The 16632-nt window shown below is 43.5% G+C and overlaps 2 protein-coding genes across 6 annotated transcripts; one reads left to right on the forward strand and one right to left on the reverse strand.

The window, feature by feature from the left end:
* Positions 1-278: 278 nt before the first annotated feature.
* Positions 279-7004, forward strand: vps4a (vacuolar protein sorting 4 homolog A). 3 transcript variants are annotated; one of them, XM_034589299.1, is made up of 13 exons: positions 279-516; positions 547-609; positions 1078-1189; positions 2193-2337; positions 2411-2472; positions 3005-3124; positions 3311-3467; positions 3870-4018; positions 4176-4257; positions 4406-4625; positions 4737-4877; positions 5659-5795; positions 5834-7004. In XM_034589299.1, the coding sequence occupies exons 2-12, from the start codon at positions 589-591 to the stop codon at positions 5758-5760; spliced, it is 1311 nt and encodes a 436-aa protein (XP_034445190.1). In that variant the 5' UTR covers positions 279-516; positions 547-588; the 3' UTR covers positions 5761-5795; positions 5834-7004. The 3 variants fall into 3 exon arrangements, with proteins under 3 accessions (XP_034445190.1, XP_034445189.1, XP_034445187.1); XM_034589298.1 differs by having other exon boundaries at positions 284-507; positions 538-609; XM_034589296.1 differs by having other exon boundaries at positions 286-609.
* Positions 7005-7228: 224 nt separating this feature from the next.
* Positions 7229-13955, reverse strand: cdk10 (cyclin-dependent kinase 10). 3 transcript variants are annotated; one of them, XR_004614220.1, is made up of 14 exons: positions 13721-13955; positions 13162-13234; positions 12818-12889; positions 12601-12703; positions 12149-12230; positions 11913-11980; positions 10969-11021; positions 9560-9629; positions 9303-9362; positions 8967-9090; positions 8736-8875; positions 8495-8547; positions 7860-8416; positions 7229-7547 (listed from the first exon to the last, which is right to left on the reverse strand). XR_004614220.1 is itself a non-coding variant. In XM_034589307.1 (13 exons), the coding sequence occupies exons 1-13, from the start codon at positions 13808-13810 to the stop codon at positions 8322-8324; spliced, it is 1083 nt and encodes a 360-aa protein (XP_034445198.1). In that variant the 5' UTR covers positions 13811-13955; the 3' UTR covers positions 7813-8321. The 3 variants fall into 3 exon arrangements, 1 of the variants encoding a protein (XP_034445198.1); XR_004614219.1 differs by lacking the exon at positions 7229-7547 and having other exon boundaries at positions 7813-8203; positions 8257-8416; XM_034589307.1 differs by lacking the exon at positions 7229-7547 and having other exon boundaries at positions 7813-8416.
* Positions 13956-16632: the final 2677 nt, after the last annotated feature.

Raw genomic sequence — 16632 nt, forward strand, 5'->3', positions numbered from 1 at the left:
TATAGTTTTTATTTGCAATCAAAAATACTATATTTAATCTGTAAAGATGGTGATTAAATTAGATTTATCCATAATAGTTTAATAATTATGTGTGTTTATATGCTTGTCTATATAAACATGTAAATGTTTATATATATGTGTGTGTATATATATATAATGTGTTTAAAGTACAATATATATGTACACTGTACTCTAAATGGTGATTGTATTAGATTGATATATTATAGTTTATTGATTAAAAACGTGTAAACTGTAGTTTTTATGACACTGTATTTACATCGGGTCTCTTATTTTGGAAGTTCACACCGGATGTTAGCTTGGCAGCAGTTAGCTTAGTGTTAGCCGCAGTGTTTTTATCCGGTCGATGCAGAGCTGTCACTCTTTAGCTAACTAGCATCGTTAGCATCGTTAGCAGCTGTGTTGTCATGTCAGCCGCTCGCCTCACAACAACACGGAGCTGTTAACAGAGCGGCTCTGCATCCACATCTGGAGGACACACATCTGGAGGACACGCATCTGGAGGACACGCATCTGGAGGACACGCATCTGGAGGACACACATCTGGACTCCGCAGAACTGGGAGATGAAATGACAACGTCAACACTGCAGGTCCGTGCTAGCTGGCTAACTGTTAGCATGCTACACCTGATGTGAGCTAATTCGCCCACTAGCATTGTTAGCAAAGCAGCTTAGTTCACTACAGTGTTTCTTCTTATTGAAACTAACATTAGCATCACACGCACATGCTAACCACACAGTGAAGTAATACTATAGATCATGAGTTAGCTCACTTGCTGCTGCAGGATGTTTATAACGGTATCAGCCTGTTAGCCTGTTAGCATGTTAGCTGTGGCTTCAGCTAACACGAACACAACCCAGAGTTATGGAACGTTTTATTTTACCAGTCATCAGTTTAATAACGTGTCTGTGAAAAGCAGCGACTCCAACAGGACCCGTGTGACTGGCGCTTTGTTTAGGTTGAAGCTAACACGTGAACACCCCCTGTCTGAATGTCTGTCTCCGCCCACCATCCACCTTCTCTCCGCCCTCTCCTGTGTGTCCCTGCTTCTGTTGCAGAAAGCGATCGATCTTGTGACCAAAGCCACAGAAGAAGACAAGGCAAAGAACTATGACGAGGCGCTGCGCCTGTACCAGCACGCGGTGGAGTACTTCCTACACGCCATCAAGTGTGAGCACTACACCCCCCCTGCTCTGTCACACCCTTCTGCAGCTCCTTCACACTGTGGGGGGGCATCCTGCAGGCTGAAGAAGGACGTTTCTCTGGAGACGGAGGATGTCCTGAGCACATTTATCCGTATTACCGGCTGCATCAGGGAGCCCAGGCTGATGAGCTGGACACACGGTGTTATTACCATCCTTTCAAACAGGAGAATCACAATCTCCCCATGTCACAGTGGACACACACCTGTAGTCTGTATGTGCAGCGTCTCTATTGGACAAGTCTCTCTCTGCAGAAACATTCCAGAGAATGTCCACGTGATTGGGTCCAGACTTTTCTTTGGAGTTTGCCTTTTACATATTAGTAACACAGCAGGAGATTCTCTGGTCAGACACGTTCACAACAACACAGAACTCTCCAGAGCGTTCAGAACGTAAACTGCAGACTCTGCTGCACAAATCACATCTAGTATTCTTCTTAAGTTGACGTCTTCATCAGCGTCTTCTATGTGTATGGCTCCTCCTTTTCATCCAAAGATATTTGTATTCTTTCTTTATTTATTTCAGTTTTGCATCTGTCGTTAGTTAGAAACTTCACCAGCAAGCCCACTCCCTCTGGAGGATCTCCTGCTGTACTCTAACATGGGCTGGTTCCGACATTATCCAGAGTTTCTACCAGGAGGTTGGCAGGAGAAACTCTGGAGAACGTTCAGAGATGTTTCCTTCCTCCATTTGTTATCTCTCTCCCTTCCTAACTCAACCTTGGATCCTCTGCCATAGAGAAATGAGGACTCAGTATTAAAACACACGCACATATGTGGTGGATTTAGATCATCTTCCTCACTTGATCTGTGTGCTGTCATCCTGTGTTAGAGAGGCCCAGCAATAAGACAATTCATACTAAATTCAAAATGATAAAACAACACTATACAATAGACCTAAACCATAAAAATGTCTGTAACACTAACATTGGTTGGTTTTATTCAAGTTTGGTGTTTGATCCTTTCCCACAGATGAGGCCCACAGCGACAAGGCAAAGGAAAGCATACGAGCGAAATGCATGCAGTACCTGGACCGGGCAGAGAAACTCAAAGACTACCTGAAGAATAAAGACAAACAGGGCAAGAAGCCCGTCAAGGAGGCACAGAGCAATGACAAGTATGTCATCCTCAGACTCTTCGTTTAACGGTGCTTTCAGGTTCTTATTCGTGTGTGTGTGTTTGTATCGTAGGAGTGACAGTGACAGCGAGGGAGAAAACCCCGAGAAGAAGAAGCTGCAGGAGCAACTAATGGGTGAGTGGGCGTCATTCCTTGTGGCTGTGAAAGTAATAATGTTATTTTTTGTGTGATCAGTTTGTGTTTGTTAATACTTGCTGACCCTACTTGTGGTTTCATAAGGAGACTGTCGGCAGAGGGATGAACTCTGAGGGACATTCTAGTTTTGAATGTGTTCTCTGGGTTGTGTCCTCGTGTTGGGATTCTGGAAGACGGCTCCAAGCTGTTTGAAATCCAGCTGCCCTCTGCCCTGCTCACTTGTTACACTCATTCTCAAGGTCACGTTTTGGCCTTCCTTTAACTTAGTACTATTTCAGTCCTGGTTCCAAATGCCTCTTATCTGTGCTTGTGTTCTGACGTATCTGGACTTCGGAAACTTGGAACCTCAAAGCTTTTTACTATGATGTAGAGTCACTGCCCTGGAAAAACCTATTTTCATTAGTAGTCCTGGTATTAGGATTCAGCGAGGTTACGGGGTTCTGTCAGGTCTGCAGGTGTTTGGTGTTTTAAGGTTGTTGAGACCTTCACCGTGTTCTCGGTGTGTGTGCAGGTGCTATCGTGATGGAGAAGCCCAACGTCAGGTGGAACGATGTGGCTGGACTGGAGGGAGCCAAGGAAGCTCTGAAGGAAGCCGTCATCCTGCCCATCAAGTTCCCTCATCTCTTCACAGGTTCTGTCGGATAATGTTAACACTTGTGGTCACTTGGAAAGATCAACTGTGATTTTTCACTTTTCTTCCATTTTCTAGATTATTTGATCGCTCTAAATAAAACTTTCCTAATTACTTTAGAAGTTTATATTACTGAATTAAAAAGTTTATCGGACCGTCATTTATCGTGGGTCTCGCTGTTCTCAGGCAAACGGACTCCATGGAGAGGCATCCTGCTGTTCGGTCCTCCGGGGACGGGGAAGTCTTACCTGGCCAAGGCCGTGGCCACAGAGGCCAACAACTCCACCTTCTTCTCCGTCTCCTCCTCAGACCTCATGTCCAAGTGGCTGGGAGAGAGTGAGAAGTATGTTGTCTCCTCATGTGGTCTGTGTTATAAAGAGGGACAGTGTGATCGTCTTTCAGGGGAAAAGAATGTGTTTGGTTCCTTTGACTGATGTAGACTCTACAGCCACCTACTGGACGGTATGTCCCAAAAGTGTTTACGAAAGCAGAGGAAGCTTCAGCGGCTTGTAGCGCTGAAGACGACGGTTGGCAGAGTACTGTAGAGTTTTATCTCAGCAGGTCACTCTCTGCTATGGCTTGTACAAGACAAGCATTTCATGTGTTTTATAAAAAGCTTTGTTACTCTCTGATCCACAGCAGCTCGATCTGAATCTCCTCTAGGTTTAGTTTTACTCTTCATCCATGTGGACTGTTGTCTCCTGTCTCTCAGTCTCATTTTGTCCTCCCTCCCTCTGTCTCGCAGGCTGGTGAAGAATCTGTTTGACTTGGCTCGCCAACACAAACCCTCGATCATCTTCATTGACGAGGTGGACTCGCTGTGCGGCTCCAGGAACGAGAACGAGAGCGAGGCTGCCCGCCGCATAAAGACAGAGTTCTTGGTCCAGATGCAGGGTGAGCTCATGGCGATCAGACGATCAGCCTGACGTACAGTGAAGAATATACAGAATCAAATAGTATAATATATTTGAATAAAACGCTGTATAAGCGACAACAGAAACCTGTGAAACAGGACTTTCATCATGTTGACTGAAGCTCTCTGGTTCTGTAGGTGTGGGAAACAATAACGACGGCATCTTGGTGCTGGGAGCCACCAACATCCCCTGGGTTTTAGACGCTGCCATTCGCAGAAGGTCAGAGGTCACTATGATACGCCATGTGTCCACCTTGTTTTCCAGGGGTCATTGGAATACTTGTTATTATCACATTATTATCGTCGGTACTTTTGATTGAAACATCTGATCAGTGTTTGACTAGAACATCTCCGCTGTCCTGTGGCAGATTTGAGAAGCGAATATACATCCCTCTGCCGGAGGAGCCAGCTCGGTCTCAGATGTTTCGTCTCCATCTGGGCAACACGCCGCGCAGCCTGAGCGAGGCCGACCTGAGGCAGCTCGCGCACAAAACAGACGGCTACTCTGGAGCCGACATCAGCGTCATTGTCCGGGACGCGCTCATGCAGCCAGTCAGGAAGGTCCAGTCGGCCACGCACTTCAAAAAGGTGACGTCAGAAAGCAGAGAGAAAGAAAAGAGGTTAAATCCTCATATCATGGCTGTTTTTGTACATTTTACGTAAATGTTGTGATTTATTTTCTTCTTGTTGCTCCTGCAGGTTCGAGGTCCGTCACGAAGCAACAGCCAGATAATGGTGGACGACCTCTTGACTCCTTGTTCCCCTGGCGACCCTGCAGCCATAGAGATGACCTGGATGGAGGTGCCGAGTGACAAGCTACTGGAGCCCATAGTCTGCATGGTGAGATGTTCAGGATATTCATTAACAATAAGAAAATGCCTAAAACAATTCATATTTTTAACTAGAGCCCCCGTCTGTAAACCCAACATTTAGTTTAATGATGTGATGTAGTGAAACAGGCTCAGTACCTGAGGAGCAGATCACAGAAATCATATTTTATCTCTTTGTCATAAAGGTTCACTGTACAACAACATAAGGTTTATATTGTGGAGTGATGGCGTCCTGAGAAGACAATGAAGTGTGTCTGAGCGTCTCTGTCCTCTGTTGTCGGGGTGGGCTGTCCCACCACCTGTTGGGACGGAGGGGTGGGGCTGAGGCTTTATCTACCTCTAAACGGGGGGGGGGGGGGTACCCAGAATGCCTTGTGATTCACCGGCAAGCTGGGAGAGAGACCTGCAAATGTAGTAGTTTACTGGCGTATAGCAGCGATGTAACTGAACTAACCTGCTCCTCTAATAATAATAATAACAAAGCCTCCTGACTGGGCTGCGTACAGACACTGCTAGCAGCCCGGGATCTTTTGATCCATACGTGAAATAATGCAGAGCAAGCTTTTCAATTTCAACTGTCATCGATTCACCTGCATTAGCACAGATGTTATTTGGATATTATAGGTTCGTCACTTTAGTAACTGCAAACAATAAAGCGTCCATGTCGGGTTTCCTCGGCGACTACAGACGATGTAACGTCCTCTTGAAGGGCTGTCCCAATTCCCCTACGTGTTTGTGTGGTTCGATGATCTATGAGGAAAACCTGATAAACGTCTCTGCCTCCTTCTCAGTCGGACATGCTGCGCTCTCTGTCCACCACCCGTCCCACCGTCAACACTGAAGACCTGTTTAAGGTCAAGAAGTTCACAGACGACTTTGGGATGGAGGGCTGAGAGACGGAGCTCCTCCCACATCACTGGAGTCCACCAGAAGGGCCAAACCGCTCCCAACAACCCCCCCCACCCACCCACCCAGCTGCTGCACCATCCTGTAGATCTTCATCTGGTCATCTTCAGCTTGGTTCACGACCTCTCATGGATTTAACAGATACGACTGGTAAAGAAATCGTGTATTTCTTACTTCTGATCATCAGTCTCGTATTATTTATTTTATTTATACTTAAATCCCTGGAGGACGTCGACCAAAAGCAAGAATAGAAAACCTTGGTGCGAGTTGATAGTCGGACAATTGAACCCACGTCGTTCGGTCACAAAACAGCTGCTTCATCTAACCTGCAGTAAACCTGAATCCTTTCTGAGCCGCTTCGATCTCTGACTGAAGGACTGTACATTTAGCCATCGTGCACTTTGAAGGATGACGACGTTTGAAGAAACAAAAGAAGTTAGTTCTCCTGCCAGGCATGCGAGTGTGTGACTGCATCTACGTGTTTTTATTGTAAGTGTGTGTCTCAATGTAAATGTCTCTTTGTGAAGAGCCCTGTTATTTTATTATTTGAAGAAGAGTTAAATTAACTGATTGTCGCTGCCTCCGTGTCCCTCGATGGCTCCAGAGCTTTTTTCTTCAGTATTAATATTATTTGCCCTCAATCCAGAAAACTTGAAAAAGAATCCTGTAGTTTCCTGTAGATGAATGTCTCACCTCTGTGTCCGTTCAGCAGCTGTTCTCGACCTTTAAATCAAATCACAGCCTCTTCATCAGCAGCAGATTTGGAATTGTAGATTATATTTAACTTTACAATCTTGTAATGTTTAAGAAAATGGAAAAACTAGATCCTGAGTCCTCGAATCTGCTCCAAAATGTAATGAGTTAAAAGTTAAAGTTCTCAAAGGAGAAGTTGATTGTCTTCATTAGAAAGCTCCAGAACAGCCGCTAAATAGACCAAGAGCGGAGATTCTTTTTTTATTTCCAGTGACAAGGATGGAGTTTACCGCTCAGATGAACTCCTGCACTCCGTTTCCCAGAATCCACTTTGTGTGAACATGAGCCCTTTTCTTTTGCTGCATTGATGCTTCAGTCTTGGTTCTGACGGACGTTAAACACTATTTATTCCACTTGCTCGTGGAGGTTCAGTTCTCAACCTTCCTGTACAGGGAGTCATCTGCCCCCATGTAACCGAGACTACTAACTTACCTTGAATTAATAAAAACTGACATTTCAAATGGAGAAAAAAAAAAAACAGTTGCTGGTTTGACATTTTTCTCATGTTTATGGTTTGAACACGTTTAGAGGCTCTAACAGTCACATGATCAGTGTCACATGTTCTTTACCCATGTACTCGCAGCCAGGAGTCCACACACGAGTGATTTCTACTGACGAGGCCACAGTTCATTTACAGTAAATTACAGTTTGAGGCTTTAAGCCGGAGGCTCTTAAAGGAAAAGTTCAACACCATAGAAACAAAGATGTTTTACTTCCTGTCACTATCCAGAAATGAAGTAAAGGTATTTTAGATCAGCAGATATGTCCTCAATACGTCTTGGGTCCATTCACACCTGAACTTAGAGCCGTCCACTGTGATAGGATCACACAGGACAGATGTTAATTCCAGGTGTGAACAGGGCCTTGTTGGACAGATCCAGGTGAAGCTGTTAAAACTCAGATGACCTACAGCTCCACGATGTCCCTGAACACATCCTCCACAAACAGCCGCTGTTGTCGGAATTCTTCCTAAAACAGAGTAAATGGTAAATGGTTTGTATTTATAAAGATCTTTTCTAGTCTTGATGACTCAAAGCACTTTGCAGTTTGCCATTCACCCATTCACACACACATTCATACAGTGCATCTATTAGCAGCACTCTCTGTTCTATGAGGGGAAATTCTGGGTTCAGCATCTTGCCCAAGGACACTTCGGCAAGCGGATGAGGAAGACTGGGGATCGAACTGCCGACCTGGTTTGAGGACGACCGCTCTACCCCTTACTACAGCCGCCTAAAACATCAAAATATTTATTTATTTATTAGAATGTTGAACTGTTCCTTTAACAAACAAACAGCAGATTCAGGACGTCACGACTTGACTTCAAGGACACTTTGACACAGAAGCTGGTCAGTGACGATCAGATCAGACCTGAGATCTGCTCTTACTTCCAGTTTCCCTCATGAATCAACAGATCTGGTTCCCGATGAATGATTCTGAAAACTCTCCACGCAGATCCAGGTCGAGTCCGAGCGACTTCCTACTGCACAGATTTATTGTTTCGATGTTCAGGTCCAAACGAGTGGAGAAACACATCGGTATATTTGTAAAGTCGAGTTTCCTTCAAGCACAGACATTGGCAGCTATATGGATTTAAGAACTAATCCAGAAGCATAGAAGATATTTATATTGTTCCAATAAGCAGTTCACAGTTCTACTGAACACTTCAGTCTTGCTCTGATCTGTGTGAACGTTTTGAATCTGGATCGTCCTTAATCCACTGAAACGTCCTGAGGAGCAAATCCAGGTTCCCCGTGTGGACGGAGGAACTACGTCGTCATCATCTTCATCCTGTTCACACTTTGCTGCGTTTGCTGCTCCTCTCTGCGGGAGGAGCAGCTCGTTTGTTGCGATGGTGTGGGAAGGTCGGCATCAGCTCCGGTTCACAGGCTGCGGAGAGAAACAGCCGTTAACCACCAGCAGCGGAGAGGAGACGACAAACTGACCCAGAGAAACGTCTTTACTCACGGAGAGGCTTCTCTTTGAAGTACGAACTCTCCAAACTGTCTTTGGCCGTCGCTCTGCATCAGGAACAAAACAGAAAGAATCAGACAAAGAGTTTGAACTAATGTGTCAACAAGGTGTTTGAATCTGTTGTGTTTTATGAATTCCTGATAAATATAAAAGCCTAGCGATCTGACCCAGTGAAGTGTGTGTGTGTGTGTGTGTGTGTGTGTGTGTGTGTGTGTGTGTGTGTGTGTGTGTGTACCTGCGCTGTGGGTTGTACATGAAGAGCAGGTTGAGCAGTCTGTGTCCAGCCTCAGACAACCAGGTGAATTTATTCTTCAGGTTGTTGTACGGCTGCTTCCTCAGACTGTACTGACCCACGAGGGGCAGCTGAGAGAAACCCTGACACACACACACACACACACACACAGTCCTCCATCATCATCAAACATCACAGACAGAGAGAGTTACGTGTTCACAGCTGGATTCTCACCGGCCAGATGTTTTCATTGGGCGTTCCCAGCAGCTGGACGACCAGGTCGACCTGCTGGATCTCAGAGGTTCCAGGCAGCAGAGGTTTGTGAGCCAGCAGCTCAGCCAGGATGCAGCCGACCGCCCTGCAACACACTTCATGGTAATCTTCATATCAACCGTTCATTCTCAGAGAGAGAACATCGTTTTCAAAAATCAACAGGTGCAGATTATAACATTTTAGTTTTCCCTTAAAAGCATTTTTCCTCCTGGCTGGTGGTGCTTTACGTTAAAAACATGCATGTGTGTGTGTGTATATGTGTATATGTGTGTATGTTTGTTACCATTAGACACTTACCACATGTCTAGAGCTGTAGTTTGGCTCTTGGTCCCTAGGAGGAGCTCTGGGCTTCTGTACCTGCAGATAGGTGACGGAGGAGGGAGCACATATCGTGACAAAGACCTGACCAGTCTGAGGTAATGGTGCTAATACAGGTTGAGATTACTGAGAGGGATTAGAGGGAAGAGGCTGCACAGACGGATCAGAGCATTAGTGAGGGTTGGGAATGAGGCTAAAGGGACATTCACAGTTTACTGGTTCAAATGGATACTCACCACAGTGTGACCACTCTGGGGGTCATGGGCTGCTGTGGGATACCGTACATCCTCGCCAACCCAAAATCAGCTGCACACAGGAGGAAGAGAACACATCCAGTAAAATACCTCCAACAACCTACTGGTGAACTCTCATTATCGACTTATGAGTTCAAAGATTTAGAATTCACAATGACAGAAAACAGGAAAGCAGCAAATGCATGGATGGTTAACCAGTGAATATTTTTGCACAATAAATAACAATTGATTAATTATGAAAATGTCTGATTGGTTTTCTGACAAGTGACCAAACCATTAATCCAGAAATCGAGGTTCCTGGACTTGTAAATAATAATTTGACAAAATAATCTTAAACCAACAGACGACTGAGCCGGAGAAAGTTGAGAAACAGACGAACAAAGTGGGGGAGTGGGATATAAGAGGGGAACAAAGGGATTCTAAAACTGTTCAATTGTTAAGATGTGTTGAGATTTATTATCTGTAAAATTAGTTGAGACTTTTGAGTCAAGATGTGAAACCGAAAAAGGGAAATTCAAGCTTTTGCTCCCTTTATTGTATTTTTCTGAAGTTAAGCCCTTTATTTGAACATGCACAATTTTCACATTTTATTTATTTTCTCTTATTTTGAAATGCAGCCCTACTTTTATTTAGTTAATGAGAGAACATTATACATATCTGCAATCATACATACATGTTCAGTTCTTTGTTACGTGACAATAAATATTGTCAAAAGGTTTTTGAATCGTACTGAATTCATTTGATTTGACAGTCAGGTATTTAGTACATGCAGATGTTGATACAACTACTAGGCTACTTAAATATATATCACACTAAATAGTTAGACATTATGATCTTCTGGACCTTTGCTTCAAGAAACCTTCTCTAACTGGACCTCTTTAAGTTTTACTTGAATCCCCTGATTTAGAGCCATTCCCAGCTACTGAGACTAGAGCAGTGGAAAGTCGGTGCTCATCTGTCCTAACTGACCCAAACTCTTGTTCCTGGAACTAGAATTTTAAAAAGGAAATCAATACTCATCCTCAACTTTACATCATATCACACATTTCGTTCTCAGCTTCCAACTAAATAAATCCATGTTAGACTGCAGCTCTTAGGCCTAAAGCCTCCCACTCCTCATCTTCGATTATGGTTCCGACTTCCAATTTCTTTTACTATTTTTTGGCTGTAGATTAACTTTTATTTACATACGTATTTTACATTTTACAATAATTTGGATACGAGCAAAAGGTCAGTGGTTTAAATGTTGACTGGGAGAGGAAAACGTCTCAGGCAGTCATGAGAGAGGTCAAAGGTCAGAGGGTTTGTGCTCTGCAGTGTGTGAATGCAGGTGGAATGTGATTACAGTGAGAGCTGCACAGGAGGTAACGGCGGTGACAGGGACGGCTCACCGATCTTTACGCAGCCTTTGTCTGTCATCAGCAGATTAGACACCTTCAGGTCCCTGATAACGAGATTGAAGAGGATAATGAGGCAGATACAGAAACGACAGAGGGTCAGCTGCAGACGTCAACGTGGAACTGACCTTTCCATGGAGGGACTGTCAGTAGTAAAGCTTTTCATTCATTAAAGAAGAACCGTGCGTTGAAATAGGCATTCATAATTTTGTTAGCAGATTTATTTATTAATCTATAAATAAATAGAATAAATGCTAAATGAATTAATTATTCGATGATTTACTTCATAAATATAATGGAATTAGGACTTCAGTTTTTTCAAAAAGAAATAACTTCATTAACAAGTTAAACTTAAGAACAATGAAAATGTTTTTTATTTATTATTTGATCATTCTGGGACAGTTGTGGTCGTCCATACTGATTCAACTTAATACTCATAACCTCTACATAACATTTAAGGATTTTAGATGCTGTTAGCTGCTACACAAAATGATATTCTACACAACTCAGAAATATTGGCTCCATCATGCTCGACTGCAAACAGGCTGCACACTAATGACCAGAAGATTTCATATTAATTGAGTCTAAACTCTCAGTGAAATGTACTCATGTGAATTTGTTCGCTAGCTCGCTGACTAGCCATCATTTAGCCAAGCAACCCCCATTGTAACATGGAACAACGAGCTGCTAATGTTAGCTTCTGCCGTGTGTTTTCTATTCCGTCATAAATGTAAACGGCAGGGTGAGCAGACTAGATGCTCAAATGTGTTAGTTGGTTCCTGTACTGGTTCAGATATGAGTTTGACAAACAGAAGCATTTGTGTCTTTCTCTGAGGAAAAAAGGATAAATAAATAAAAAGCAGATCCTTTGTATGTTTAGTACAGAAAACTCCCCGGAGCTTTAGTTGTGTGGTTTCCAGTGAATGTGTGGGACCGACCTGTGTATGATAAAGTTGTGGTGGAGATACTCCAAACCTCTGAGCAGCTGTAGGACAATACATTTCACCTGGAAAAGAGAAAAGGAACTTGTATAAAAACCAGACCACTGCTGAGGCTTTTGAGCATATTTATAGGGTCCAATACAAAATCCTATGAATAAATTCACACATTTACATGCGTCTTCCATAGAAATGTAAACATAATAAAATGAGATAAGGACTTCTCTCCGTCCTACCTGAGCCTCAGAGAACGGTGTCTGCATGTTCTCCAGCAAACTGGCCAGGTCCTGTTCACAGTAACTCATCACCAGAAACAGACTGAGCGAGAAACACACAAACAGTCTTAACGTTCACTTCTCATGAGATTATTACGTTTCATGTTGATTACATATAAGATGTGAGCGGTTAAAGTCCAGATTCTAAAATAGTTACATTGACCCCATAAGTATATAAATTTGAAAAATCGACTTAGAGCTGGAAAGATAAATGTCACTGTCGTGGCTGAATCATTTAATGGATCTTGGCGATTATTGACACTTTTGCTGACGTAGTTTGAAGCAAGTTACTGTGTGAGTGTGTGTCTGTGAGTGTGTGTGTGAGTGAGTCTGTGTGTGTGAGTGAGTGAGTGAGTGAGTGAGTGAGTGAGTGAGTGAGTGAGTGAGTGAGTGTGTGTGTGTGTGTGTGTTACCTCTCCAGCTGGCTGCCTACGACCACCTCCTTCAGCTCCACTATGTTGGGATGTCTCAGCCTCAGCAGCAGGGTGATCTCTCTCAGGCTACTGATGGGGACTCCTGTCAGACAGAGGGCAGGGCACAGAGGACACAGTGAGATATTTAACATGTTGACACTGGTGTCGGTGATTCCAGGCAAACACACACAAACCGGCGTTAAAGAAGTGACCTCACCATCTTTCTCTTTGTCCATTCGGACCTTTTTCAAAGCCACGATCTCATCGGACTTGGTGTCCCGGGCTCGGTCTACGATAAGGAAAGGGAGCAGTTTATTTACTGAGCAGTTAAACTGGGCCGTGTTCCAGAAGGCAGGGTGGAGGTTGTTAAACCTGAGATGAGGGGGAACTCTGGGTTTTCTGTTCCAGAGGCTGAGATACTACAAACTGCAGTTTCTCATCTCAGGATCCACCGAGCCAGAGTTCAGGGTTGAATCAGAGTTTGTTGAACCTGCTTGTTGGAATACACATCTGATGTTTCCCAGTCAAACTGGTCTCTAGTGTCTAATGTGAACAACTCACACACAATGCCGTAAGTTCCTTCTCCAATTCGGTTGAATTTCTCGAACTCTCGGACACTTCTGCAGCTTCCAAACTGAAACAGAAGGAAACGACGAGGAGACGTCACAGAGGTTCTCGTCACTTCACGGAACTGAGCATCGCTGCTGTGGACATTTCAACGTTTCCTCCAGGATTCAGTTTAAAGGTTCACAGCAGGACCAGCACTGAGGAATCCTACACGTCCCTCCGGACGGCTCCACTTCACATGAGCACTGGGAGTTGAAATGATAAACCACCAGGACCAGTGTCCTCAGCCTCTGAGCTGGAGTGGGTCCTGGTGTAAAAACATGGGATTAGGATTAACAGAGATTATTAACCCAGTGATACTGTGAAGCTTCACAACATGTGAGTTACACAACAAACAGCTGTTTGAATGACCCCGGCGACCACAGTGTGTTTGTCAGGATTGTGATGAAGTTGAACACACAACTCGCTTCACGGTGCAGACGTTTCATTTCCCTGCAGCAGAACCTTGTCCCCACATCGGACTCACTCCCCGGCGGAGTAGTCCTCCTCTCACCCGGTCGTTCTGAGGCACCGTGAAGGTCTGGTTGTTCTTAATGGACTTCAGCCTGATGCGGGCCGGTTCTTCTTCTCCTGCGGCCTCCATCTTTACTTCAAAAGGTCGTTTCGGCTTCGGAGGAAAACACAAACGTCGGTTAAAGCGTCAACTCGACTCACTTGTGGGCGCCGCCATTTTGTTTTGTTTTGGGCCACCGACCACAGAAGCGACCTCCTCTTCTTCATCGGTGTTTTACGGTAGTTAGTATCCTGTTATTAACAACACTGCCCCGCCACAGTCCCGTGGCCAGTTAGTGAAGTTCATTTTAATCCTCAGTAAATCAAGTGGAAAATTAATTTATTAAAAATTGGATGACGCGTCAGCTACAAGAAGTCCCAACACATGTAAAGACTTCCCAGTGTCGTAGCCTGTGGCAATTCTACCTTGGATGGTTCAAATATTAGATATTATTAAGAAGTGTCACACGAGGCAGCTGAGTTTTCTGTTGCTTTTAAATGGGACTCTTGGGCTTGTGGTTGCGATGTGGGGAGTCATGTACACGGTGAAGTCACCAGAACACCGCTGCTAGGCAACAACAGCAAGGTAGCTGATATTAACGTGTGTGTCTAGACGACTAAACTGCTAACAGGCGAGCAACTTAATGCAAAGACACAATGACAGTGTGAAACCAGGCCGTTGGGGAAAATAGACATTTTCTTGATACATTATAAAATCCAGAATACAAACTCTAAAAGGAAAATATATTAACTTGGAAAATTAAACTTCCATTTCCGAAAACATAAGAAAACTTATTACATTCCCAAGGCTGTGAATACAACAATGGTGGGGGGGGCTTTCACCACTACCATACTATACTTTGGTTGAATACGACTTTCACCACATGTTGGTTTAACATCTGATCTCACCTGACTTTGGTTCTCAGTCGACCTCGTGTGACAGAACGCTTTCAGTCACTGTCTGGTCACGGGTTTCTTCCCCACTACGAAGGGCGAGGAGGACGGCCTCCGCTCTTTGACGGAGTCGGCTATCGTCATGGTGGATGTGGAGACATGGACGTTCTCTCGGGACGGAGCTGTGATGAGGATGGCCGGAGGACGTGGAGACAAGTCGACTGAATCCGATTCAGTGTTGTTGCAGGGCTGTGATGGGGGGTGGCTCTCTGTAACTGAGGTCAGACATGTTTGTTCACTGACTCACACACAAGTTGGGTTGGATAGATGTATAGACTACATGTAAATATGTTTGTCTTCCACATAGTGAAGCTTAGTACAGCACAGATCTCTTAGCTGGAAGAATTGTATTGATTATGCCATGTTTGTGTGTGTGAACCAAGTAACTCAACAACACTGACACATTTTCACAACTTGGTAGAAGTATTACTCGGGAGTTGACATCCAGATGATTAACTTTTGAAACCAGTCAGACAAAGGTCAAAGGTCAAAGGTCAACGGAAATATGGTCTGAAATACACATTATCCAAGATATCACCGCAAATTATCGACGTTCTTGTACTAAAAATCATCAAAGCTTATATTGATCAGAAAATGATTCATCATCAAATGATATCATGTTGATCTGCATCAACAAACTATAGGAAGGACCTAGAGCTTATACAGATTGAAAAATAATGTATGATGTGGTAGGAATTACGTCACTATGATGTCACTATGAAATTGTACTGTTACAGTATAAGTTAGCGTGGCCTCACAGGGGTAAGCAGCGCCTGCAGGGTATAAATCGTCTTAGGGTTAGGTTTCATTTGTCTGAAGGATGATTTATATTCATAGGAAAGTTGTTTTTTACCTTCACCAGAACCTCTCCTCTGTTTTAATTCCTCACAGATATAAAAGGACCTGCAGGTCAGGTGAGGTAAACCTGAGAGGATTTCCAGCAGTGTGCGTGTGTGTGCATGTGTGATGTCATAGTGTATGTGTTTGAAACGCAACAGCACCTTTTTAATTGGATTGTGCTACTTTCTCAAGAGCATTATAGCTGTGTCGACATCATATTGATGCACGGTGGAGCAAAAACATTTGAACTTTCTCACCTGCTTGAATAAAAACAAGCTCCAGATATTTTTATGATGCTGAACTCAACTGAACTGTGGTAGAGACGAGCGCTGAGGCCCCGGACAAACTGCACAACATGATCATAAGGACGGATTAGAGTACTGATAATAGTGTAGCTGCTTGGTTGGCATGATTTACATTAGCACTGATCAGTAATAATACTCTGAATACTCAGAGTGAGGGACCTTACAAATGTGAGTGATGGGTTATTGCTACACTTATTTATTTATATATACATATATATATATATACATACATACATACATAGCAGCTGAAGACTGCAAATTATCTTGGCTGCATTTTATACATGCACTTATTAGGTTAAAATCCATCACCAAGATAAATACATTTGTTTCTGTCCAGAAAAGCTGCTTTTCACTAGATGATTTCCAGAAATAATACATACAAATTAAAAACATTTCTAAAAAAGCATATTTTAGACAAATTTGTTACAAAAAATTTAAAGTAAACTATGCAAATTAAAAATGTTTTATCAGTCTTCTGATTTTCTTTGTTCCCACACGACACCCGAGGTGATTATGACAGATTAGTGAGAACATCAGTTAACAGCAGCACAGGAAACACTGCAACATGTGCATGGACATGTTTTTTATGAACAAGCTCGAATTAATATCATTTGTGAGCTTCAACCAAATCCAGAGGTTATGAGCCTCATATGTCTCCATCATTATTTGGACGTCAGGAGCAGAAAAGTTCAGGAACCTCTTCTCAAGCTCATTTTGATGATGCATTGCCATCTCCTGGTACAATGAATTATCACAACAACTTATTAGCAGATGATAAAATATGCGTTGAGAGTTATAATAAAAGATCCATCAA

This window comes from Hippoglossus hippoglossus, chromosome 6 (assembly GCF_009819705.1).
Source record: "Hippoglossus hippoglossus isolate fHipHip1 chromosome 6, fHipHip1.pri, whole genome shotgun sequence".
Taxonomy (NCBI): Eukaryota; Metazoa; Chordata; class Actinopteri; order Pleuronectiformes; family Pleuronectidae; genus Hippoglossus; species Hippoglossus hippoglossus.

Bases quoted from the DNA above. Each gene is read 5' to 3' on its own strand.
- vps4a (XM_034589299.1), top strand. From the start codon at position 589: ATGACAACGTCAACACTGCAG. The intron at 4,258-4,405 runs GTCAGAGGTCAC...GTCCTGTGGCAG, and splicing joins GACGCTGCCATTCGCAGAAG to ATTTGAGAAGCGAATATACA. The intron at 4,878-5,658 runs GTGAGATGTTCA...CCTCCTTCTCAG, and splicing joins TGGAGCCCATAGTCTGCATG to TCGGACATGCTGCGCTCTCT.
- cdk10 (XM_034589307.1), bottom strand. From the start codon at position 13,810: ATGGAGGCCGCAGGAGAAGAAGAACCGGCCCGCATCAGGCTGAAGTCC. The intron at 11,981-12,148 runs GTAGGACGGAGA...TCTCTTTTCCAG, and splicing joins CACCGTTCTCTGAGGCTCAG to GTGAAATGTATTGTCCTACA. The intron at 8,876-8,966 runs GTGAGAATCCAG...TGTGTGTGTCAG, and splicing joins CCAATGAAAACATCTGGCCG to GGTTTCTCTCAGCTGCCCCT.